The sequence below is a fragment of the Myotis yumanensis genome, unplaced genomic scaffold (genome assembly GCF_028538775.1).
Source record: "Myotis yumanensis isolate MYYU_CA2020_CCGP unplaced genomic scaffold, mMyoYum1.0.hap1 SCAF_13, whole genome shotgun sequence".
In the NCBI taxonomy this organism is placed as follows: Eukaryota; Metazoa; Chordata; class Mammalia; order Chiroptera; family Vespertilionidae; genus Myotis; species Myotis yumanensis.
The window spans coordinates 17,564,645-17,588,450 of NW_027223764.1; the positions used below are offsets into that span (position 1 = coordinate 17,564,645).

Sequence of the window (23,806 nt, forward strand, 5' to 3'; positions counted from 1 at the left end):
AAAATGGGTGATGGGAAAGTTTGAGTTTATTCTGTTTGGGTTCCTGTTCTTTCTGTTATGGTTTTTCTATGATCTTTTAATTGGTGGTAGGGTAGTAGAATCTTTGGGCTAGGGGTGAAAAAGGATTGGGAGGAAACTGGCAAATTCCATTAAATATATATCTCAGTTTTGTGTTTTTTTAACTCAGTTTTTTTCTTTATACTAGATATATCTGTGTTCACAATTTTTATTTATTTCTATTATTTTTTATTGTGCTAAAATATGCGTAACATAAAACCTACCACTTAAAACTGTACAATTCACTGGCATTAAGTACATATACATTATTGTGCAGCCATCACCACCATCTCCTGAACTCTTTTCATCTTGCAAAACTGAAACTCTGTACCTATTAAACACTAACTCTGCATTCTCTATAGTCTCTCCTTTCCCCAGCCCACCATTCCACTCTATTTTTTTTTTTTTGCCTTACTGATCAGGAACTCAGTTTTATTTTTTAAATTTTTTTTTTTTTTAAATTAAATCTTTATTGTTCAGATTATTACATTTGTTCCTCTTTTTTCCCCCCATAACTCCCCTCCTTCCAGCTCCCACCCCACCCTCCACCCTCACTCCCCACCCACTGTGTTCATCCATAGGTGCATGATTTTTGTCCAGTCACTTCCCGCATCTCCCACACCCCTTTTTCCCCCAAGAATAGTCAGTCTATTCCCTTTCTATGTCCCTGATTCTATTATAATCACCAGTTCATTCTGTACATCAGGTTATTTATTCACTTGATTCTTAGATTCATTTGTTGATAGATGCATGTTTGTTGTTCATAATTTGTATCTTTACCTTTTTCTTCTTCTTCCTCTTCTTAAAGGATACCTTTCAGCATTTCATATAATACTGGTTTGGCGGTGATGAACTCCTTTAGCTTTTCCTTATCTGTGAAGCTCTTTATCTGACCTTCAATTCTGAATGATAGCTTTGCTGGATAAAGTAATCTTGGTTGTAGGTTCTTGGTATTCAGCACTTTGAATATTTCTTGCCATTCCCTTCTGGCCTGCAAAGTTTCTGTTGAGAAATCAGCTGACAGTCGTATGGGTATTCCCTTGTAGGTAATTGAGCCTCTTTCTCTTGCTGCTTTTAAGATTTTCTCTTTGTCTTTTGCTCTTGGCATTTTAATGATGATGTGTCTTGGTGTGGTCCTCTTTGGATTCCTTTTGTTTGGGGTTCTCTGCGCTTCTTGGACCTGTAAGTCCATTTCTTTCACCAGGTGGGGGAAGTTTTCTGCCATTATTTCTTCAAATAGGTTTTCAATATCTTGCTGTCTCTCATCTTCTGGGACTCCAATGACTCTGATATTAGACCGCTTAAAACTGTCCCTGAGGCTCCTTACACTATCTTCACACTTTCGGATTCTTTTTTCATTTTGCTTTTCCAATTGGGTGTTTTTTGTCGAATCTTTGGTTTGATTATTGTACTCCTCTGGTCTGCTATTGGGTATAATATTCTTTATTTCAGTCCGTGTATGCTTACTTTCTAATTTCTTTATCGTAGCATCGAGGGTCTCATTAGTTTTCGTGAGGCTCTGCACAAATTTATGGCAAGCCCTCAAAATTGCGATTCTTAGCTCCATATCCTCCATTTCTGTCATGTTTTTTTGTCTCCGCATCTTTTATGCTTTCTTGGTGCACCCCCTTGTGGTCTCTGTGCGCAGTCTTGTTCTAGCCAAGCCTTAATTGTTGTAGTTAACACTAGAGGGATTTGACCCCCAGGTCGACTGGCTGTGGAAATCAGCTGTGTGGAAAACGTCTGCCTTCTGGGGAGGCGCTAATCCAGCCTTTGCCTGAGGCGATCGGCAAATGGCTGTGCGCAGAGTTTGGGCGGGGCGGGATCAACAGGGCGGGCGGAGGGAGCAGTTATGGCCACGCTCAGTCCCGTTCCCAGAGGCTCTGCTTCTCAGAACCCCGGCAGCCGCTGCAAACCTCGGAGAGAAAGCTGCCCTCAGGTTCCAACTGATGCCGGATAATCCCGCTTCTCCCGTTTGAGTCTGGGTCCCTAGAGACTCGCCCGGATCTGGAGCCCAGAGTCTGAGACTCACTCCCGACCGAAAACGACAACGGCGCCCTCAGCCACCAGCCCGCTTTGCGCGCGCACCTCGGTACCTTTGTATTTTCCACACTGCGCCGCCTCTGAGCCTCGATTTGCTGTTCTCTTTCCTTCTAGTTGTAGAGTCTCTCTTCAGCCAGCCTTCCTGTGGTTCTGGGTGATGTCCGTTCAGTCTTTTAGTTGTATTTTTGAAATGGTTGTTTGCGGCAGTGGTCTCCGGTGTTTACCTACGCCGCCATCTTGGTCTCCCTCCCCTTATTTTTTAAATTTAATTTTATTTTTCCATCACCATTTATCCCCTCTATGCCCTGTCTTCCACCTCCATCCACCTCCCTCCCTGCCCACCATTTTACTTTCTGTCTTTATGAATTGACTACTCTAGGTACCTCATATAAGTTCGATTTTCTGGAAATAAACCTTTTAGATAGTATTTTCCCTCCAAATTTTTAAAGTGAAAAAATTCCAATATACAGAGAAGTTGAAAGGATCCTACAGTGATCACTCATGTACCCATTGACATTTTGCCATATTTGGTTTGTCTCTAAATTTATTTGTGTGTTATTATTTTGGCTGAATCATTTTAAGGTAATTTGTAGACATCATTCTACTTCACACCTTAAGTACTTTGGCATGTATCTCAAAATTAAAGACTTTTCCAAGATATCCATTATCATAGCTAAGAAAATCAACAATAATTCTCTAATATCATGTAATAGTCAGTTGATATTTAGTTTTTTCCCAGTTGTCCCAAAAATGTTTTTCATAACTGATAGTTTCTTAGCCACACATAGCATTTAAAATTTTTTAAAAATTGATTTCAGAGAGGAAGGGAGAGGGATAGAGAAATAGAAACATCAATGATGAGAGTCAGTGATTGGCTGCCTCCTGCACGCCCCCTGCTGGGGATCGAGCCCAAAACCTCGAACACGGTGCCCCAAATGGTAATGGAACTGCCACCGCCTGGTTCATAGGTTGATGCTCAATCACTGAGGCACATATCCCAGGCCACACATAGCATTTCAATGAATATTTTAACTAGCATTTTATTTAGTACCTACTGGTTGATCCAGTGGGCTTCTCCCATTTACAAATATATTTTTTCCCTAATTACAAAAGTAATTTGAATAGTATTTGTTAAAAAATAAAGCATTCTAGCAATGGTTAACTAGCAAAGTGAAATTTTTTTGGAATTAAACTCTTTAGAATTAATTATTCTTAACAAGTTGGTGTATATTCTTTTTTAAAATTAGCCTTTCTTGTAAGAATCTTTAAATCCTATTTTAGAAACCAACTGTTCTCTCTGCTCAGTAGTTGAAGTTTGTTTTGGGTTCTTAAATTATGGTCTATGGATAAGCTACAGATTCCCAGATAACAAAAAATCCAGTTCCATTGTAGAAATAAAATTGCTAAAATGCTATTGCTTTTGTCACTTTACTTTCCATGAGGAGGGACTAATGCTTTGTGAGGTAGTTTAACATTCCCTTAGGCATTAAGTATTTGCCAGGTAGGCTGGGCAGGTTTCAGGAATTCCAGAATGGAGCCGAAAAGCAGCATAAGAGGGTAAGACCAGGATATGGGGGCTTTTGGAGTTAGAAGGAAACATTGGTAGAGCTAGAAAACTAAAAAGTAAATGAGGGAAATAAATCGCCAGAGTTAAAAGGAAGCTGGGTGGGCAGAATCTAAATCCTGTTACACTCATACATACTGCATTAGCTCTTGGAGATTTCTGCCTTATAAACTTAGACTTTTTCTTCTGTTATGCCTGTGAGTGTGCTCTTTCAAGAGAGATGCTAGAAGCCCATATCACAAACTCCTAACATAGGGCAGTCCATTGGGAGCTGCAGAGATGGTGAACCTTTGGGACTTGGCAAGTGAGATCAGGCAGGCAAGGATAATAAGACTCTTGTGTATCAGTGTTTCCGGAGGCCATTGCTTCTCCTTTATAGGAAGGGGTAACCTTTTTGTTTCTCTCAACATATTGCAGCAAAGAGAAACTGTAGATGTGACCCTGAAAATGATCTTTTAGCTTTGCTTGATATAACACAGTGAATTGAGGCCCTGGGAACTCATTTTTAGCTTTAATGATTATATAAACCTCTTTGTCCTGGTCATTTTGCCATCCATGAAATGAAAGGCAAAATTGAGGGCAGATTAATTGCACTATGGTTTGCCTCAGGCTGTTTCTCTAAACACAGGCTGGATTAGGTCTTTGCCAACAAGCAGCCTAAATATGGCAAGGGGCAAGGTTAGGTATGATGAAGTGTTAATTTCAAAAATGGCTCCTGTGTGGCTTCATTGGACTGGCTTTCTTCCTGTCTCTTAAGCTCCTGACCTGCATGCCCTTGCTAAAGCGATCTCATTATGTTTTGGGGAGCATAGAAGCCATTTATTCTTGGCTCTGCTTCCCCTCCCCCTAGCCTCTCCGGGAATTACGTTTTTTTTCTTCATTATCATTTTATATACTAGAGGCCTGATGCACGAAATTCGTGCAAGAATAGGCCTTCCTTCCCCCAGCTGCCGGCACCAGCTTCCCTCTGGCACCCAGGACCCGGGCTTCCCTCACAGCCCCAGCTTCATCTGGAAGGTCTTTCAGAGGGACATCTGGAAGGATGTCTGGTCTAATTAGCATATTATGCTTTTATTGTTATAGATATAAATACATATACTTTTAATATATATGAATATTGTTATAAAGTTTATAAGTATATAAATAGCATAGGTTATAATGTATAATAATAAAGTGAACATATGTGAACCTACCACCCAACTTAAGCAATTATTAATGACATGGAAGCTACCTGTGTGTCTCCTTTCCTCTCAGTTATTCCTTTCCTCTCAATTCTCCAGAATTTTGTTTATCTCTCCATTGATTTGGCTCTGCTTTCAAAGTCTTTTTTCCCCCTGAGGTTCTTCTGACTTGAGTAGTGTCACTTTAAAGGAGAATCTGCTTAATCTTTAAAATAGACATTAGGCAAAAATACTTAAAAATACATGTATATCTATACATGGACTGCAAGTTGATTCACCAAAATTTTAACAGATATGACATCTGGGTGGTATGATTAAGCTTAGTTTTTATTGTCCTTTTCTGAATTAAAAAATGTTCATAATAAAATATGCCTTATTTTTGCATTCAGAAACATTATTTTTAAAAGTGGAGAAGTAGCCGTAGGCTTTCCTATGAGAATTGCTCATCAGATTTTGGGGGAAGGGAGAATAATGCCAGAGAAACTCCGTGGCCAGAGGTAGAGGTAGAAGAGTGTCATGAATCTAGGTTTGCATGGCAGGGGCACTTCTCTTTCCCTGCCTGGGGCTCTGGTGTAAGCTATGGGGAATGTCAGCTGGGGAGTGTCATCGTTACTCTTTTTGCACCGCCTATCTCCGAGGAGAGGTAGATGTATTTCTGGACTACAACCTCCATTATGGTTTTTTTTTTTTTTTTTTTTTTTTTTTTTTTTTTTTTTTTTATATTTTATTGATTTTTTTTTACAGAGAGGAAGGGAGAGGGACAGAGAGTTAGAAACATCGATGAGAGAGAAACATCGATCAGCCGCCTCCTGCACACCCCCCACTGAGGATGTGCCCGCAACCAAGGTACATGCCCCTGACCAGAATCGAACCCGGGACCTTTCAGTCCACAGGCCGACACTCTATCCACTGAGCCAAACCGGTTTCGGCCATTATGGTTTTTAATTGTCAGGTTTTAGTTGATAGATTCCATCTTTGAGGAAGTAGCAGGTTAATGTTAGGGTAAGTATGTTAGCTCACTTTACTATAGCACTGTAATCTGTTAATAGACCTCCTCTCCAGAATGAACTTCAATCTGTGTCCTGTCAGAGCTAATCTGAAACATCATAAGCCATTTTTCTATTTTGGATAAGTTGGTGTGCACCTCTTCTTACCTCCATTTCACCCCCTCACCCACAAAGATCCTTGAAAGTAAATAAGCTTTGATGGTTCTGGTAATTGGAGGGGATGGAGTAGCTCTTTCTTGGTCCTGAGTAGGGCTTAGAGCCCTACTCTCAAGGTTGTTTTCTGCTCTTTTAATAACTAGAATGTGAGTTCTGGGAGACCAGGGTCCTTTGTTTTGTTCAGTGCCCAGTGCACTGCCTGCTATATAGTAGGTACTAAGTAAGTATATAGAGTGAATGACTTTGGCAGGAAGAAAAATGATCCAGTTCACAGCTTTCCTGTTTGTAAATAATGTGCACAGTGCAAGGAGAAGCATGGGCTTGACCCTGATCTCCAATTAGTTCATTCTGATTCCACTGCCAATTTGCTATGAATAGTTAGGTGGGTATAGATGGTGTTGCTAATGGCTAGTGGATGAGGAAGTGTTGGAAAGGGAATGGGCCTGACTATTGAGAAGCGAAGGGCTGATATGAAAGCTAAGGACATGGCCATGATTTTGGCCATGACAGTAGAACCATTACAGTAATTAGATGGCTCTCTGAAGGTAGTTAGCTGTCCATCATACTACCAAGAATATTTAAGGAAAAAAATCTGGGGGAATTCTTTTGCCTAGAAGAAAAGTAAGAATTACTTTAGTAGAACCTTGATTCATGAATTCATGAATTTTTGTGGGGAAAGGAAGAATGAATGTTCTTTTTGATGATACACATCTTTATTCTCTTCTAATAGAAACATGGTATGGATGGTTTAGAGAGAAGGTTTTATTTTTATTTTACAGATGAGCACCGGCTTCATAGCGGCAAACTCTGCCTGATTATCCTCACATGTATTGCAGAGGTAGGTTTCATCTATCTTCTGGTATTAGCTCATTTCTTACAAAGTGCTATCTTTTTCTGCCTTTCTCACACAGTTCCTGACTTTTAGGGTCCTAAAGCTTGGGAGAGAAAATATGCCCCTTTTTTATTGTCTGTCTTCTCCTGCTAGAATGTAAGCTCTATAGCAGGTATTATGTCTCCCTCACCAGTCTATTCTCAGTGTCTGGCAGATAGTAGAGGCTCAATTAATATTTACTGCATGAATTATGACATGCTGTAATTGAGAACTGGAAGATTCTAGCTCTTATTACTATTTTTGTTTTTAAGAGAGAGTGGACGGGGTAGAGGAGAGAGAGAAACATTGATGTGAAAGAGACACATTGATTGCTTGCCTCCTGCTTGCATCCTGACCAGGGCAAGGGATTGAACCTGCAACCAAAGTACATGCCCTTGACCGGGAATCGATCCCTTGATCCTTCAGTCTGAGCGCTAACTCTCTAACCATTGAGCAACAGACCAGGGCAGATTCTAGCTCTTAATAGTTTGAGAGACCTAACCCTCCTTAGAAAATATAATCCTGCCCCTTTGAAGCTGCTCAGATTGGGTCTTTTCCACTTCACAAAATGAAAAAAGGAGCTCAGGTTTCTGTGGGGGAAGGTGGAGAGAAAAACCAAAGAAGGCAATTGGAAAGTGAGTGAAGTTGGGCTGAGTGCAGTTTGGTGAACAAGATTCTGAGGAGTTAAAGAAGAGGTGCTTTTGCTTTGTAAGGAGGTACTTTTGCTTGGATTATTAGTCCTGAACTCACCCTGGATCTTGGTGGCAACACAGGTATGGCAGAACTTGAGTCAATTTTAGAGCTAAATTTGTAGCTTCAACCTCCCCCTTCATTAAATCATTAAAGGTGATCTATGTGGAATAGAGAGAGATCTCTCTCAGTCTTCCCCTTTTTACGTTCTCTGTGAAAAGATGACCTTTTCCCTAGGTTAGGGATAGCTTGTTATAGAAGAGCTGCTGATTAACAGTGGGCCAGTGTAATTGCTTTTCAAAAATCTTTCTAAGAAAATATTTAAAAAATATTTTTATTGCCCTAACCCAGGGATGGGCAAACTTTTTGACTCGAGGGCCACAATGGGTTCTTAAACTGGACCGGAGGGCCGGAACAAAAGCATGGATGGAGTGCTTGTGTGAACTAATATAAATTCAAAGTAAACATCATTACATAAAAGGGTACGGTCTTTTTTTTTTTTTTAGTTTTATTCATTTCAAATGGGCCGTATCCGGCCCGTGGGCCATAGTTTGCCCACGGCTGCCCTAACCGGTTTGGCTCAGTGGATAGAGCATCGGCCTGCAGATTGAAGGGTCCCAGGTTCGATTCCGGTCAAGGGCATGTACCTTGGTTTCAGGCACATCCCCAGTAGGGAGTGTGCAGGAAGCAGCTGAATCGATGTTTCTCTCTCATTGATGTTTCTAACTCTCTATCCTTCTCCCTCTCCCTTCCTCTCTGTAAAAAAAAAAAAAAATCAATAAAATATATTTTAAAACATTTTTATTGACTTCAGAGAGGAAGGGAGAGGGAGAGAGAGATAGAAACATCAATGATGAGAATCATTGATCAGCTGCCTCCTGCACAGTCCCCATGGGGGATCAAGCCCATAAGGTCATGTGCCCTGATTGGGAATCAAACCGTGACCTCCTAGTTCATAGGTTGATGCTCAACCACTGAGCTACGCTGGCTGGTTCTAAGAAAATCTTTAAAGGAGTTGTTTTTCACAAATTGTAACAGTTCTTAGTAATTAGTCTATAGGCATGTCAGATCTTCAACTAAGGTGTTGGGAAAGGGCCAAGGGATGTTTATTACTGATCCATGGTGAGATGTTTTTGATTTCCCATCAGTCTTTGGTGAAGCCAGAGATAGACAGGGTCTTGCCTACTGCCATGCTGCCTGTGTAGCAGTTTTCTTCTGCTATGCCAAACCCGTTCCCAGTGGATGCAGACCTTTCTTCCCAATTGTAGATCCTCCCATGGAGTCTGCACATGCATCCTGCAGCCCCTATGGAAACCTTCAAGCTGTCACAAACAGAGCAGGCTCCTTGGGCAGATGGGAAGGAAGAGAGAATAGGAAAATAGATTCTTCTCAGCATTTGCTTCAAGTCCCTGTGCCTTAATTTTTATTGTGTGTAATTTGCTTAGCGTTTTTGGTCCAGGTAGAGACATACTGAAAATTACTCCATAGTAAAATCTCATGGCTTAAGTAGGGTTTGACATAAAGGCTCTAGGTTCATCCTGTTAGCTCTCCAATTGGTCCTTGTAAGTAGTTCTTAAAGACCAAGGATTTGTAGGAAGTGTGATAGATTACAAACTGAAGTATGGCTCTCATTCCTTACTTTGTCTCTGTATTTTTATTTTTATTAGGATCAGTATGCCAATGCATTTTTGCATGATGACAACATGAATTTTCGAGTAAACTTACATAAAATGGTAGGTATGACTTTTTGCTTCTTGTTTTTTCTTTCTTTCTTTTTTTTTTTTTTTATATTTTATTGATTTTTTACAGAGAGGAAGAGAGAGGGATAGAGAGTTAGAAACATCGATGAGAGAGAAACATCGACCAGCTGCCTCCTGCACATCTCCTACTGGGGGTGTGCCCGCAACCAACGTACATGCCCTTGACCGGAATCGAACCCGGGACCTTTCAGTCCGCAGGCCGACGCTCTATCCACTGAGCCAAACCGGTTTCGGCTCTTGTTTTTTCTTAGAGGAAATTTTTTTTGTGTTGGCAGGATTGGGGTGGATGAACTTGATCCTACTTACAACAAATGTGGGTGGAATGTTGTGCTAAAGGGCTCTTGCTTGACTGCTACTCAACAAACCCATGCCTGTTGTCGGGATTTTTGTGTGTGTCATGGAGCTGTTTTTGACTCAAGAGAGGATGGATTATTACCCATGGTAGTAGTATTAGAATGTATAAGTAACATAGATTTTAACAAGGAGATGGGCCTAAGCCTTTTGTTTTTAAAATGTAGTATGATCTTTGGTTAGTTAAGACTAAATGCTGCTGCTCTGACCGGTTTGACTTAGTGGATAGAGCGTCGGCCTGCAGACGGAAGGGTCCTGGGTTCGATTCTGGTCAAGGGCACAAAGAAAAAAAAACAAAACTAAATGCTGCTTTTGTTTATTCATCTAAGTAGTGAGGGAAATATGATATGAAGGATCAGGAAATTTCCTAAAACTTGGAGGTATGTTAAAAAATATCACATAGAAGTTTATATCTGAAACTTACTTTTTAAAAAAAATTTTTTTAAAAAAATATGTTTTTATTGATTTCAGAGAGAGGAAGGAAAAGGGAGAGAGAAACAGAAACATCAATGATGAGAATCACCGATCAGCTGCCTCCTGCAAGCCCCCTATGGGCATTTAGCCTGAAACCTGGGCGTGTGCCTTGACCAGGAATCGAACCATGAGCTCCTGTTTTATAGGTTGATGCTTAACCACTGAGCCATACTGGCCGGACTACTTTTGTTTTTTGTAACTGCCACTGTTGCTGCCTTTACACAGTCACTGTGTCCTCTTTTTTTCTTTATTATTTTATCAAAGAAAAATATTAGTATGCCTCTTTTATTGTTAGTAATGCCACTTGTAAAATCAAAGTAAAAAATAACAGCTTTCCCGTTGTGTAGTATGCTCCAGTACCCTTTGGGACTGTAAATTTTGCTGTGAATTGTGTTTTTACCATAGGCTTGCATTGATAACTGAGTAGCATTTGAGTCCTCCCTGCCCCGCCCCACCACCACTAGAAAAGATAGCATCTCTGTAGTCGCGATGTTATTGGCATGAAGCCCATGGTGGTGAGCCATTGGATGTCAATTCAGATGCCTATTAATTTCATTTCTTTTTTGTTTGAAGCCTATGCGACACAGGAAGAAGGCAGCGGACAAGAACCTTCCCTGCCGTCCTTTAGTATGTGCAGTCCTGGGTGAGTATCATCATAATTGGCATTTTTCTGAGTCAGTGACAGGTTTTTATGATTAAGATGAGGCATAGCCCTAATCGGTTTGGCTCAGTGGATAGAGCGTTGGCCTGCGGACTCAAGGGTCCCAGGTTCGATTCCGGGCAAGGGCATGTACCTTGGTTGCGGGCACATACCCAGTGGGGAGTGTGCAGGAGGCAGCTGATCGATGTTTCTCTCTCATCGATGTTTCTAACTCTCTATCCGTCTCCCTTCCTCTCTGTAAAAAAATCAATAAAATATATTAAAAAAAATAATAAGATGAGGCATAGATCCTGGCTGATATACTTCTTCCTCAGAGAAGTTTTTACTAGTTATGTTTCTTCCCTGGCCTAAGGAACCATATTTTTTGTTGAGTTTGGTAAAGCAATTCCAATGAATAAAATGCTCAATTAAAGGGTGCTCTTGTTCAAAGAAAAAGATCTTTCTAAGGAGATAAATGACTAAGGCTAAGCTTGAGACATGATTTACATTTGTAAAATACCTTATTCCTGATCAAGATTTCAAATTCTTCCCTCCCTTTCTTGGTTCAAATTGATGTGTCAGCTGGCCAGGAGGCTTGAAGTTCAAGGCCTGCAAAACTTCCTCTGAGTAAATTAAACTGAGATGAGGCTGACAGAGTTATATCTTAGATAATTTTGTTAGAATGCTACATTTTCCTCAGGGGAATGATCTGAACTCTTAATCTCACTTCATTTGAATATTAAGCCCTAGTTTCTAAATCTACTTGACTTTAGAAACAATGATTAAGACTATATAATAAACTTCTATTGATCCAAAGCCTTATGGACCTTTTCAGTCAATATCTGTCAAACTGAGCGTGATAGTGACATGAGATAGACATTGCTTTAGAGCTGAGTATCTGGTTACATGGATGTGATCCATAATTTCCTCTCTGCTAACCTCATCACTGGGTTCTCAGAATATGATTCCCCGCTGGCATTTTGTATTAGTACCATGGTATGAAAAACCTGTACAGCGAACTCTCCCTTGAATCCGAATTTATTGGCAGGTCAAGGCATCCTTCTGGAAGTAGGAGAGTGAAGTAATTTTCTTGTTACTTTACAAGTGGCAGGTGGTGAAAGTGTTGCCAAAGTGCCTTATGTAAAATAAATTTAAGTTCATGTGAATAAAAATGTGCTTAGTGGATGCCACTCAGCATGAGTACAAGGTGTACTCAGATGTTTTTTTCCAACTCAAAGGCAAGGAATGAATTTAATTCTGATTGATTTAATTTTTCTCCTTTCCCTATTCAGACCTGATGGTAGAATTTATTGTAACACACATGATGAAGGAGTTTCCAATGGATCTCTATGTGTAAGTACCATGGTTTTTAAAAAAATAAATAAATTCTTTTTTTTGTTTGTTTGAAAAATAAATTCTTTATTGTTGAAAGTATTATATATGTCTCCTTTCCCCCCATTAACCTCTCCCAGCCCACTCCCGCCCCCCAGCACAGGCCCTCACCCCCTACTGTCTGTGTCCATTGGTTTATTTATTTTTTATTTTTATTTTTTAAATCTTTATTGTTCAGATTATTACATTTGTTCCTCTTTTTTCCCCCCATAACTCCCCTCCTTCCAGCTCCCACCCCACCCTCCACCCTCACTCCCCACCGTGTTCATCCATAGGTGCATGATTTTTGTCCAGTCACTTCCCGCATCTCCCACACCCCTTTTCCCCCTAAGAATAGTTAGTCCATTCCCTTTCTATGTCCCTGATTCTATTATAATCACCAGTTCATTCTGAACATCAGGTTATTTATTCACTTGATTCTTAGATTCATTTGTTGATAGATGCATATTTGTTGTTCATAATTTGTATCTTTACCTTTTTCTTCTTCTTCCTCTTCTTAAAGGATACCTTTCAGCATTTCATATAATACTGGTTTGGCGGTGGTGAACTCCTTTAGCTTTTCCTTATCTGTGAAGCTCTTTATCTGACCTTCAATTCTGAATGATAGCTTTGCTGGATAAAGTAATCTTGGTTGTAGGTTCTTGGTATTCAGCACTTTGAATATTTCTTGCCATTCCCTTCTGGCCTGCAAAGTTTCTGTTGAGAAATCAGCTGACAGTCGTATGGGTAGTCCCTTGTAGGTAATTGAGCCTCTTTCTCTTGCTGTTTTTAAGATTTTCTCTTTGTCTTTTGCTCTTGGCATTTTAATGATGATGTGTCTTGGTGTGGTCCTCTTTGGATTCCTTTTGTTTGGGGTTCTCTGCGCTTCTTGAACCTGTAAGTCCATTTCTTTCTCCAGGTGGGGGAAGTTTTCTGCCATTATTTCTTGAAATAGGTTTTCAATATCTTGCTGTCTCTCATCTTCTGGCACTCCAATAATTCTGATATTAGACCGCTTAAAGCTGTCCCAGAGGCTCCTTACACTATCTTCACACTTTCGGATTCTTTTTTCATTTTGCTTTTCCAATTGGGTGTTTTTTGTCGAATCTTTGGTTTGATTCTTGAGCTCCTCTGGTCTGCTATTGGGTATAATATTCTTTATTTCAGTCCGTGTATGCTTACTTTCTAATTTCTTTATCGTAGCATCGAGGGTCTCATTAGTTTTCGTGAGGCTCTGCACAAATTTATGGCAAGCCCTCAAAATTGTGATTCTTAGCTCCATATCCTCCATTTCTGTCATGTTTTTTTGTCTCCGCATCTTTTATGCTTTCTTGGTGCACCCCCTTGTGGTCTCTGTGCGCAGTCTTGTTCTAGCCAAGCCTTAATTGTTGTAGTTAACACTAGAGGGATTTGACCACCAGGCCGACTGGCTGTAGGAATCAGTGGTGTGGAAAACGTCTGTCTTCTGGGGAGGCGCTAATCCAGCCTTTGCCTGAGGCGATTGGCAAATGGCTCTGCGCAGGGCCTGGGCGGGGCGGGATCAACAGGGCGGGGGGAGGGAGCAGCTATGGCTGCTCTCAGTCCGTCCCCAGGGGCTCTGCCTCTCTGTCCCAGCAGCCGCTGCAAACCTCGGAGGGGCCGTAGCCAGACAGTCCCGCTTCTCCCGTTTGAGTCTGGGTCCCTAGAGACTCGCCCGGATCTGTAGCTCAGAGTCTGAGACTCACTCCTGATTGAAAACGACAACTGCGCCCTCATCCGCCAGCCCGCTTTGCGCGCGCACCACCTCACCACCGCACCACCGTACCTTTAAATTTTCCACACTACGCCTCCTCTGAGCGTCGGAATGCTGTTGTTTTTGCTTCTAGTTGAAGAGTCTCTCCTCAGCCAGCCTTCCTGTGGTTCTGGTTGATGTCCGTTCCGACTTTTAGTTGTATTTTTGAAGTGGTTGTTTACGGCGGCAATCTCCGGTGTTTACCTATGCCGCCATCTTCGATCTCTCCTCTACTATTATTTCTGTGTCCATTGGTTTATGCTGTATGCATACATACACATCCTTTGGTTGATCTCTTACCCCGCCCCCCCCACCCCCCACACACTCTCCTGCCCTTCCTCTAAGGCAGTGGTTCTCAACCTTCTGGCCCTTTAAATACAGTTCCTCATGTTGTGACCCAACCATAAAATTATTTTCGTTGCTACTTCATAACTGTAATGTTGCTACTGTTATGAATCGTAATGTAAATATCTGATATGCAGGATGGTCTTCGTTCGACCGCCAAAGGGGTCGCGACCCACAGGTTGAGAACCGCTGCTCTAAGGTTTGATGCTTCTGTGTCTCTGGATCTATTCTTGTTCATCAGTTTGTGTTGTTCATCATATTCCACAAATGAGTGAGACCGTGGTTTATTTAATGTGTGCAAATCTATTTTATAGTTGATTGATAGAACATTTGTAGTCACAAAATTTCTGTGTGTACTTCAGGAAAAACAAATTTGTGTGTGGAGAAGTGTCGGGGAGCATTTTACGGCCTGGATTTATAATATACATCTTTCCAGAAGGGGGAAAAAGTATAACCACAATTTGGATTCTGTACATATCTTCATTATCACTTGTAGGCACATTGCATGAGGAATAGGGCTGATGCATTGAAGCAGTGATCGTGGGTGGCTGTTTTAATCCAAAGATATGGAATTCCATTGGACCTCTTAGTCATCCCTGGCCTTTGGCATCAAAGTGGTCAGCAACAGTTAGGAGGTAGAGAAAGGCCAGAGAGATAGAGCTTCTGGTCCCTTTTTAGCTTACATTGTCCTAGCAGCCTGCCCAGAACTATGTTAACTAGATAGATTATGTATATACTGGCCCAGCTAGGAGATTCCTGCCTCCTGAGGAGCTCTGATTGTCTCTCACAATTATTTTTTTATTGTTTTTTAATTCTCATCTGAGGATTAATTTTTTTTAGAGAATGGAAGGGAGGGAGGAGGAGGGAGGAAGAAAGGGAGGGAGAGGGGGAGGGAGAGAGAGAGAGAGAGAGAGAGATGTGAGAGAGACACATTGATTGGTTGCCTCTCGAACGCACCCTGACCAGGCTGAGGCTTGAATGTGCAACCCAGGTACGTGCGCCCTTGACTTGGAATCAAATCCAAGACCCTTCTGTCTGTGGATCGATGCTTTAATCACTCAGCCAAACTAGTTAGGGCTCTCACAATTCTTAACAATCAGTATAACTAGAGGCAATTGAAAATACTTTAGTAAAGTTTAAGCCTTAAGTCTTTCTTTCTCTGCTGTTTCTGCTTTATTTTTTGTTTTAATTTTGTTTATTGATTTTAGAGAGAAAGAGGAAGAGGGAGAGAGAGAGAAAGGGGGAGAGAGAGAAATGCCTAGTTTTAAAAAATTTTTTATTCATTGATTTTAGAGAGAGAGAGAGAGAGAGAAACATTGATTTGTTGTTCCACTTATTTATGCATTCATTGGTTGATTCTTTTTTCTTTTTTGATATTTATCATTGGTTGATTCTTGTATGGGCCCTGACTGGGAATTGAACCTGCAACCTTGGAATACAGGTTCAATGCTCTAACCAACTGAGCAGTTCGACCAGGGCTGTCTTTCTATCTTTAATGCCCAAGAACTGCTATGCCAAATATGTATATTATCTTTTTTCCTTAAAAAGCATCTGACAACACAATTGGTACCTCCATTTTTTTGAGCAAGAGAGAGCAGTTTGGTGTGCAGAAAGGAGGCTCAGTGTACCTCATTCTAATGCCAGGCCTGTGATCTAGGGAATATAAAAGATTTTGCTTGGAACAGAGTAGACCTCCAGCTTTTTAGACTGCTTGTAAGCTAGATAGTCTTAGTGTCCTAAGTCTGAAATAATGATACAAATTTTACTTTTAGGTAAGTAGGCTATAGTTTGCATTTTTTCCATATCTTTTGGGTGTTTAGAATTAGCCTGATCCTTTATTTTAATTCAAAGATGATGAAAGGCTTTTTTTTTTTAAAGAACCTGTATCTGATGAGTTTTTTGCTTATTTTATTTTTTTTAACATTTTTATTGACTTCAGAGAGGAAAGGAGAGGGAGAGAGAGATAGAAACATCAGTGATGAGAGAGAATCATTGATCAGCTGCCTCCTGCACGACCCCTACTGGGGATCAAGCCCACAACCTGGGCATGTGTCCTGACTGGGAATCGAACCGAGAGGTCTTGGTTCATAGGTTGATGCTCAACCATTGAGCCACTGCGGCTGGGCTCTGCTTATTTTAGATGGAATCTCTGAACCTCATTACCTTAGGGATCAGATTGTTTTTGCTAGAGACTTTATTTCTAGCTTGATTATCTTATGCTCTACTTTTAGGATATGCTATTTAGTTTGTAGTATATTATTATAGCCTCAGTTTTCTTGTTTTCCAAGTAAGGAAACTCAGGATTTGGAAATGCTTTGCCTAGGTTTATTCTGTTATTAAGCACCATTGCCTAGACTTGATCCCAAATTTTCTTACTATAAATTCTAGGCTGTTGCCATTCCTTCTCAGGTGTATTAGTTATCTGTTGCTATGTAACAAACTATCGCAAAACCTAGTGGTTTAAAACAAACACGTATTATCTCAGTTTCTGTGGTTAAGGAATATAGGAGCAGTTTAGCTGGATAGTGTTGGCATAGGGGTTCTCACAAGGCTGCAATCACAGTGTTAGGTGGGGCTGCAGGCATCTAAGGCAGTACTAGGCTAGAGAATGTGTGTCCAAGCTCACGTGGTTGTTGGCAAGCCACTTGGGCCTCTCCATAGGCTTGTTTGACATGGCAGCTGGCCTCCCCCAAAGCAAGTAATCCGAGAGAGAGAGAGAGAGAGAGAGACCAAGACCTAGAATGGAAGCCATAGTGTCTTTTATAACCCAATCTCAAATGACATACCATTTCTGTTGGGCACACAGACCCACCCTGATACAATGTGGGAAAGGACTAAACAAAGATGTGAATGTCAGGAGGTGGGGACCACTGGGGCCATCTTGCAGGCTGGCTATCATAGTTGCACACCTAGTTAAGTTGTATCACTAAGATTCAAACGCAAGTCTCTGTGACCTCAGAGGCTGTGCTCTTAACCAATACTGTGATAAGTAACAGAGAGTGACTAATGCTGACCGGGGTATCAGAAAAGATATCCCAAGGTTGTTGCATTTGACCTGAGTCATAAAGAAACAGTAGGAGTTTTCTATGTGAGGTAGTGGGAGAGGGACATACCAAGCAGGGGACCAATATGTTCAAGGGCTTGGAAATGTGGCATGTTTGGAGAATCGAAAGTAAGGCAGGATGATTGGAGTATAGGGTGCATGAAGGTAGGATAGGAGAGTAGTAAAAACTTTTCCTGAGATTAAGTGGATGATGGGGAACAATTGAAGATGGGGATGACATAATAATATTGTGTGTTCAGTACAGAGTTACAGGTATGTATCTGTCTACCCAAACCTTTATATCCCAGTCAATGAACCTGGTCTACACTAAATACTTTAGACCCCTCCCAACCTTCTAGTTCCTAACTTTTTCTATATTCTCTTGCTTTCTCAGTTGCTTTTTTCCATCTGCTCCCTAATTTAATGTCCTAAGGTTAGGGAAGATGGAGAAGATAATGAGGCATCAAGCTGACAGAGGCTGGGCAGAAGGTCCCAGTCTCAGGCTGAATTCACTTTCTTCATTATTGCCTATGGGCATATTTTCAGATCTTCCTCCCTCTCTTCCAATGCTCTTTCCAGTTTTTGCCATTTGGAGCATCAAGTCCTTTTTAGGTAAACTTATCTGCTCCCAGCTGGGCATCAGGCCAGGTTGTTGCTCTACTTATTATTATGTAAAGCTTTTCAGCAGCATACAGCAGAATGAGAAGTTGAAAGCAAAATGAATTTCTACCATTTCAGATAAGTTTATAATCCTCCTGGTGAGATATGAAGAAATATGGAGTGTAGAAAGACTTAATACTCAAAACCAGATCTGGGTCAGAAACGAAATAATTTCACATCTGTATATAAATGCTATAGGTAAAATAATAATGGAAGAAGGCGCTTATACAGAGAAAGAGAGAGAGAGAGCGAGAGCGAGAGAGAGAGAGAGAGAGAGAGAGAGAGGGAGGGAAAGAGAGAGAGAGAAAGGAAGGTCAGAAGGGAGAGAGGGAGGGAAGGAAGGAGGAAGGAAGGTAGAAAGAAAAGAAGCGAGAAAGAAAGAGATGGGAAAACCCAACCCGTTTCCACTCCTGGCTGTAATCCTTGATTCTTGCTGCCATCTCCACTGATTTGGGACTGAGGGGAAATAGTCTCTGAGGAATAAACTCTCCTTTAAGTTACTCTTTATGGAAAACTTGGACTCATACCAAGTCAGAGAGCCCCAAATCTGTGGGTAGGCACCAGAAGAAAGTAGAGACTTCAGCGGACCTCACAAGAATACTTCAGGTTAAATTGGAAGTGTCTTGTGTTGACACTTGTGTTGACACATGCATGAAAGAAATTTGGAGTCATTCAGCCAATATATAATTTTAAGGTAGTAGCAGTGTTAAAATTTTTATTCTGCTTGGTAAATAGTGTAAGTTGAGACCACAAGGCTAATGATGTCATGTGTTGGGTAGCTGCAGAGGCAGGAACAGTGCAGGAGTGGATATCAATAGCCTTTAACCAGAATGTGGTTGCAGCAGGGGTGGGGGACATAGTTTATATCTCACTGCTGCTCCACAGTGGCTCAGTGTTGAGAAGGCATTCTCAAAAGAGCCAGGTGCAGGCAGGCTGTCTCCAACCAGGCCATGTGAGAAGTGCTGGCATCTTGGAATGTACCGTGCATGGGTGGTCATGCACAGGCAGCATCCAGCCACCCTTGCTGGCTGCAACAAAGCTTTCAGCACCAGGTACCTAATGACTATCAATTTAATGGGGAAATTGATAGGAGAGTTTGTATATTCCTAAGTTAAATCATGGCTCAAGTAAGGGCATCCTGTAGCTAGTGACAACTACATCATACAGTAGAGATCATACCACAATTTCCAAAGTTGAACAAATGATTTGGAAACTATTAGGATGATTTACATTATAATTTTTATCTCTTGGTAAGTATCTTTGATATAGTTTATTTAGAGAATAAAGGAACTAAAATTTTTTAACGTATATATTGATTTATATTTATATTTCTCTATGGTTTGCAAAATATTTTTAATATTACTCTTGAAGATACTTGAATTATTGCAAGCAGTGTGTATGTGGGGAGGGGGCAGAGGGGCGTGTTTTATTCACTGGAAGGCTGCAGGTAGGCATTCCTTTCTTTTGCATGTGTACAGATTCATATCCAGCATCTTTAGTGGCCTTAGCAAAGTTGCCTCCCTAAAGAAAGGGTATCTTTGGTGAGTTGCGCCATATTCTTAGGCTTATCCTAGTTTTTCTCTTTCTCTGTTACAGACGCTGCATTCAGGTAGTACATAAGCTACTTTGTTACCAGAAGAAGTGTAGAGTACGCCTGCATTACACCTGGCGGGAACTCTGGTCAGGTAATTTTATGTTTTTAATTCCTCCTCTTTTCCTATATCTTTTACGAGCTCTTAGGCTGGAGCACAAGATGATTTTTTAAAAAAACTTTTTAGTTTGTTTAGGATGCTTCTATTTTCATTTATATTTTTTGTCATTTCAGCCTTGTTCTAATCCAGACCTGAGCATGTCACATATCTATTCCATATTCTCTTGTTCCCTCTCCTCCCTGTGGTTTTTTTTCTTTCTTTTTTTTTTTTTTTGGTCAGCTGTTAGAAACAGTTGAATATTTATTGAGTTCCAATGCTTCATCCTTTGAGTAAGAGAGAGTAGTCAGTACAAACTTGGGTTCTTCCTCAATTCTGTTTGGTAGGAGCATATGGACTATAGGGAGGCTTCTGTGTGTTTCTTCAAGATGAGTAATCTCAGGAGGAATGTCACAGGGAGAGGGGGTGCAGAGGGGGTGGAGAGATGGGGGAATCCTGTTCTTTGTGTTACATCTGGTATTATTACTGTTTACAGACAGTGTCAGTTGTACCACTCCCCCTGTGCCAGAGACAAAAACAACAAATTACAGTGTTTACTTTTGTCTTTGTATCCTTTTGGTAGCCCAGTAAAGTCACTGCCATGCCTGCAGGCGGTAAGTGGCTCTTCTCTAAGGGTACAATTAATGCTGGCTTGCCACCCCTTTCTTTGGTGCAATTTAAATAGAGCTTACAGGAAAGCAGAGGAGAGACATATTCCCTGAGGCATTCATTCATTTGCTGATAGGTCCTGTGGCTTTCTGACCTGATGGTACAATAAAGTCTTCTCCAGATAATTAATAGTGATGAATGGTTACCCCACCCTGGGAGAGTTTCTCTGTAGTCTCAGCAGTGGAGGGTGTGTTAGTGTCAGAGGCTTTTTAAGAAAAGAAGAAAAGGGTCAGTAATCTTGCCCCTTCTATTGAATTCATTTCACTTGTGACTTGTTTCCTCCCAATCCAGTTTGGCTTTCTAAATTTAGTCATCCATAATGGGAAGTAGAGATTTTTAATTAATGGATTAGCAAGATCTTTTCAGTTAATGCCTATCGTGGTGAAGGGGGAGTAGGAGAATAACACTAAATGGCAATAGTAGCATTTTGTGAGAGTTTCAGACTGAGGAGATGTCTGAAAGACAGAAGAGCTAAGGAGAGATCAAAAGAGATTGAAATAACTAAAGTTAGTAGAATTTCTTAGGAACAGTTTTTTTAATATAAAGGACTACTATGTTTGCCTATGAATATTAGCTATATGATTGTTAGGCTCTAAAATTTAGGATTAGAGAGAAATACAAAAATGATGCAAGTCTGTTGGTACAGTTATAGGACTTATAACAGGTACAAATGGCTTATGTATGTAACTGATATGAAGTTATACATTGTAACTGAAGTTTGGTGGTAGTAGTTGTTTTTGCTTGCTTTTGATTCTCTTCTGGTTTTATTTTCTGTTACTCTGTTTTCTTTCCTCTCTATCCTAGCCATCATATCTCTGGCCCTGGGATTTCTCTGGATTTCTCTCCCATCCTCATCATCTGTTGTCTTCTTCCTCACTGCACTCTTCACATTGCCTTTTCCACATTGCCTTCTCCTGTTCTCTGTGGCCCTGGGCTTCCCATTGTTCTCCTACCTCTACCTTATATCTTGCCCTTTGTGCTATTGTTGTCATACATTTTACTTTTACCTAGGTTATAAACTCCACAATTCATTGCCATCATTTTTGTTTAAAGAGGCAATTATCTTTTAAAGAAATTTAAAAATGTCTTTTATATTTATCTTTTCTGACTCTTCCATTTCCCCATCTGGCTAGGAAATTGTGGGTCAGGAGACCATTCTGATGTTGGTCAGTTGACTTGATGTCTTTGAGTACTTCTGTGATGTCAGCTCTGTTTATAATTATGTGCTATCTCAGAACTGATTGATTGACATCCTAACGCCCTGGATAAATTTAGAGGAGGTATATGAGTGTCATTAGTGAGATCTGGATAACTGCTTGCTTCTAAAGCATAGGCATTTGTGCTAGAGCTCTCTGCCAAGTGGGGTTAGCTTCTTTTCCATGATAGACTGAAAGAGCCCTCCTGGAACCCTGACTCCATGTGTTCGTACATGGAGTATACAGTGAGATGTAGAGCAGCAGGTGTTAAGGAAAACTGCAAAATATCACACTACATGTGATGCATCAGAGCCCATAATAATGTGTAATATTGCAATCAGTGAATACAAATGTGACTAGAGGATCCACCCACTCTGTAATGGTATGCCCATGTTTTCACTCTTTCTTTGCCTTCTAGACTTATGGATTTGAGGGAGCTGTTGAAACTCATCATGGCAAATATGCTTACATGTATAGATACTTGTCCATACATGTGCTGCAAACTTTAATTACATTTTATTTATAAATAAGACAGGTAAGGCATATGTGGCATCAGATTAGACATACAGAAGTCCCTGGGTATCTAAGAAGCAGTCAGCTAGGATCCAAATGCCTTTTGTCATTTGGAATGTGGTTGTTTAATATACCTGCACTTTGAGTGATTTTTATTTCTATGTTGTTGGCTATTGTAGCTTTTTGTTATTGGGGAGATAGCCAAAGGTCCCCCTCTAAATTCTTATATGGAATTCCCAGGCTTTGTCTCATGGACAAGGACAAGTCAGCTGTGTTAGTTGAGGGTTTAATTCTGCTGATCTGTTGACTACAAGCCATGACCTACTCCCTGCTGCCACTGTCTATTTATATGATGCCTGTCACCATGGCATCTGAGTATGTGGGCAAATATATTTAAGCTGACTTCAACTAGACTATGGAAAGGACTCTCTCATTGCTCTCTTTTCAGCAATCACTATTTTTCACCAAGTTATGGAAAGTTCAGAAACTCTTCTCTGACACCTAGGCTATCCAGACCTCCTATTTTGAGTAAAACCTTAGGCCTTGAAACTCTCCTCTGATACAGATAGAAAAGTGGTTTTTAGGATAAGATCCTAGTGAAATAGTTCTTTACCTTTGAGAATGTAATGAAAGATATGATCTTTGTGTCCAAAAATATATCTGTTTGCACATACATATTATAATTTCAGATGTAATTTCAGGGAGTTCATGGACCCTCTGAGAGTCCCTCCATGATTCCATGTTAAGAATCCCTATATTAATTTTAGGTTCCGTGGACTCCAAATTAATTGTTTTCACAGAACATCTTAGTCTCTGGTTAAATATTTTTTCTGTATTTGCCGATCATACTGCATTCTTCCTGGGAACTTTAGTTTAGCAGTTTCCTCTCTGAACTTCTGTTTAAACGTTTTAAAAAATTGACTTGAGCCTGACCCACGTGGCTCAGCAGTTGAGTGTTGACCTAAGAACCAGGGTCACAGTTCGATTCCTGGTCAGGGCACATGCCCAGGTTGCAGGCTTGATCCCCAGTGTGGGGTGTGCAGGAGGCAGCCGATCGATGATTCTTTTTCATCATTGATGTTTCTATCTCTCTCTCCTTCTTCCTTCCTCTCTGAAATCAATAAAAATATCTATTTAAAAAATTGAGAGAGAGAGAGAGAGAAAACATCATTATGAGAGAGAAGTATCAATTGGTTGCCTCCTGCACTTGGCCCTCCACCGCCTTCCCTCTACCCCCTGACTAGGGATCGAACTTGCAATCTGGGTATGTGCCCTGACCGGGTATGGAACACACCACCTTTTTGATGTACTGGATGATGCTCCAACAAGCTGAGCCTCACTGACCAGGGCTCATCTCTGAACTTCTTGAGGCTAAAGGCCATGTTGGTCACTATGTTGTATTTCCTGTGTCATCCTATGGCACTTGGAGCTTCTATTTTAGCACATCACATTGTTTTGCTATGTTTGCAAATGTCTGAACAATGAATTGTTTAAATATCTATCCTCTTTAAAAAGTTTCTGGAGGTCTATGTTTTAATCATTATTTCATCCCCAGTACACTACTTGGGTTATGATAGGGGCTCAGTAAAATTTTGAAAGAATAAATGAATGAATATTAGAATTTCCATTAATGATGAATTAATATTTTCTTAAAGCAGCACAGTGTTGTGTTTGGGTCTTAGAACTAACAACAATAATAGAACCCAGCAGGATGTTTGTTGTCATGTTTCTGTTGAGCTGACTTCATCACCTTTTT

The 23,806-nt window shown here is 40.6% G+C and overlaps 1 protein-coding gene across 2 annotated transcripts in view; it reads left to right on the top strand.

Moving 5' to 3' along the window:
- ARMH3 (armadillo like helical domain containing 3) overlaps positions 1-23,806 on the top strand; it is a 151,548-nt gene that overhangs the window by 41,152 nt on the left and 86,590 nt on the right. For both annotated transcript variants that reach the window (XM_070432442.1, XM_070432443.1), the window contains exons 16-20: positions 6,788-6,846; positions 9,237-9,302; positions 10,728-10,797; positions 12,087-12,147; positions 19,581-19,669. In XM_070432442.1, the coding sequence (XP_070288543.1) occupies positions 6,788-6,846; positions 9,237-9,302; positions 10,728-10,797; positions 12,087-12,147; positions 19,581-19,669 (345 nt within the window). The remainder of the gene's footprint in view (positions 1-6,787; positions 6,847-9,236; positions 9,303-10,727; positions 10,798-12,086; positions 12,148-19,580; positions 19,670-23,806) is intronic.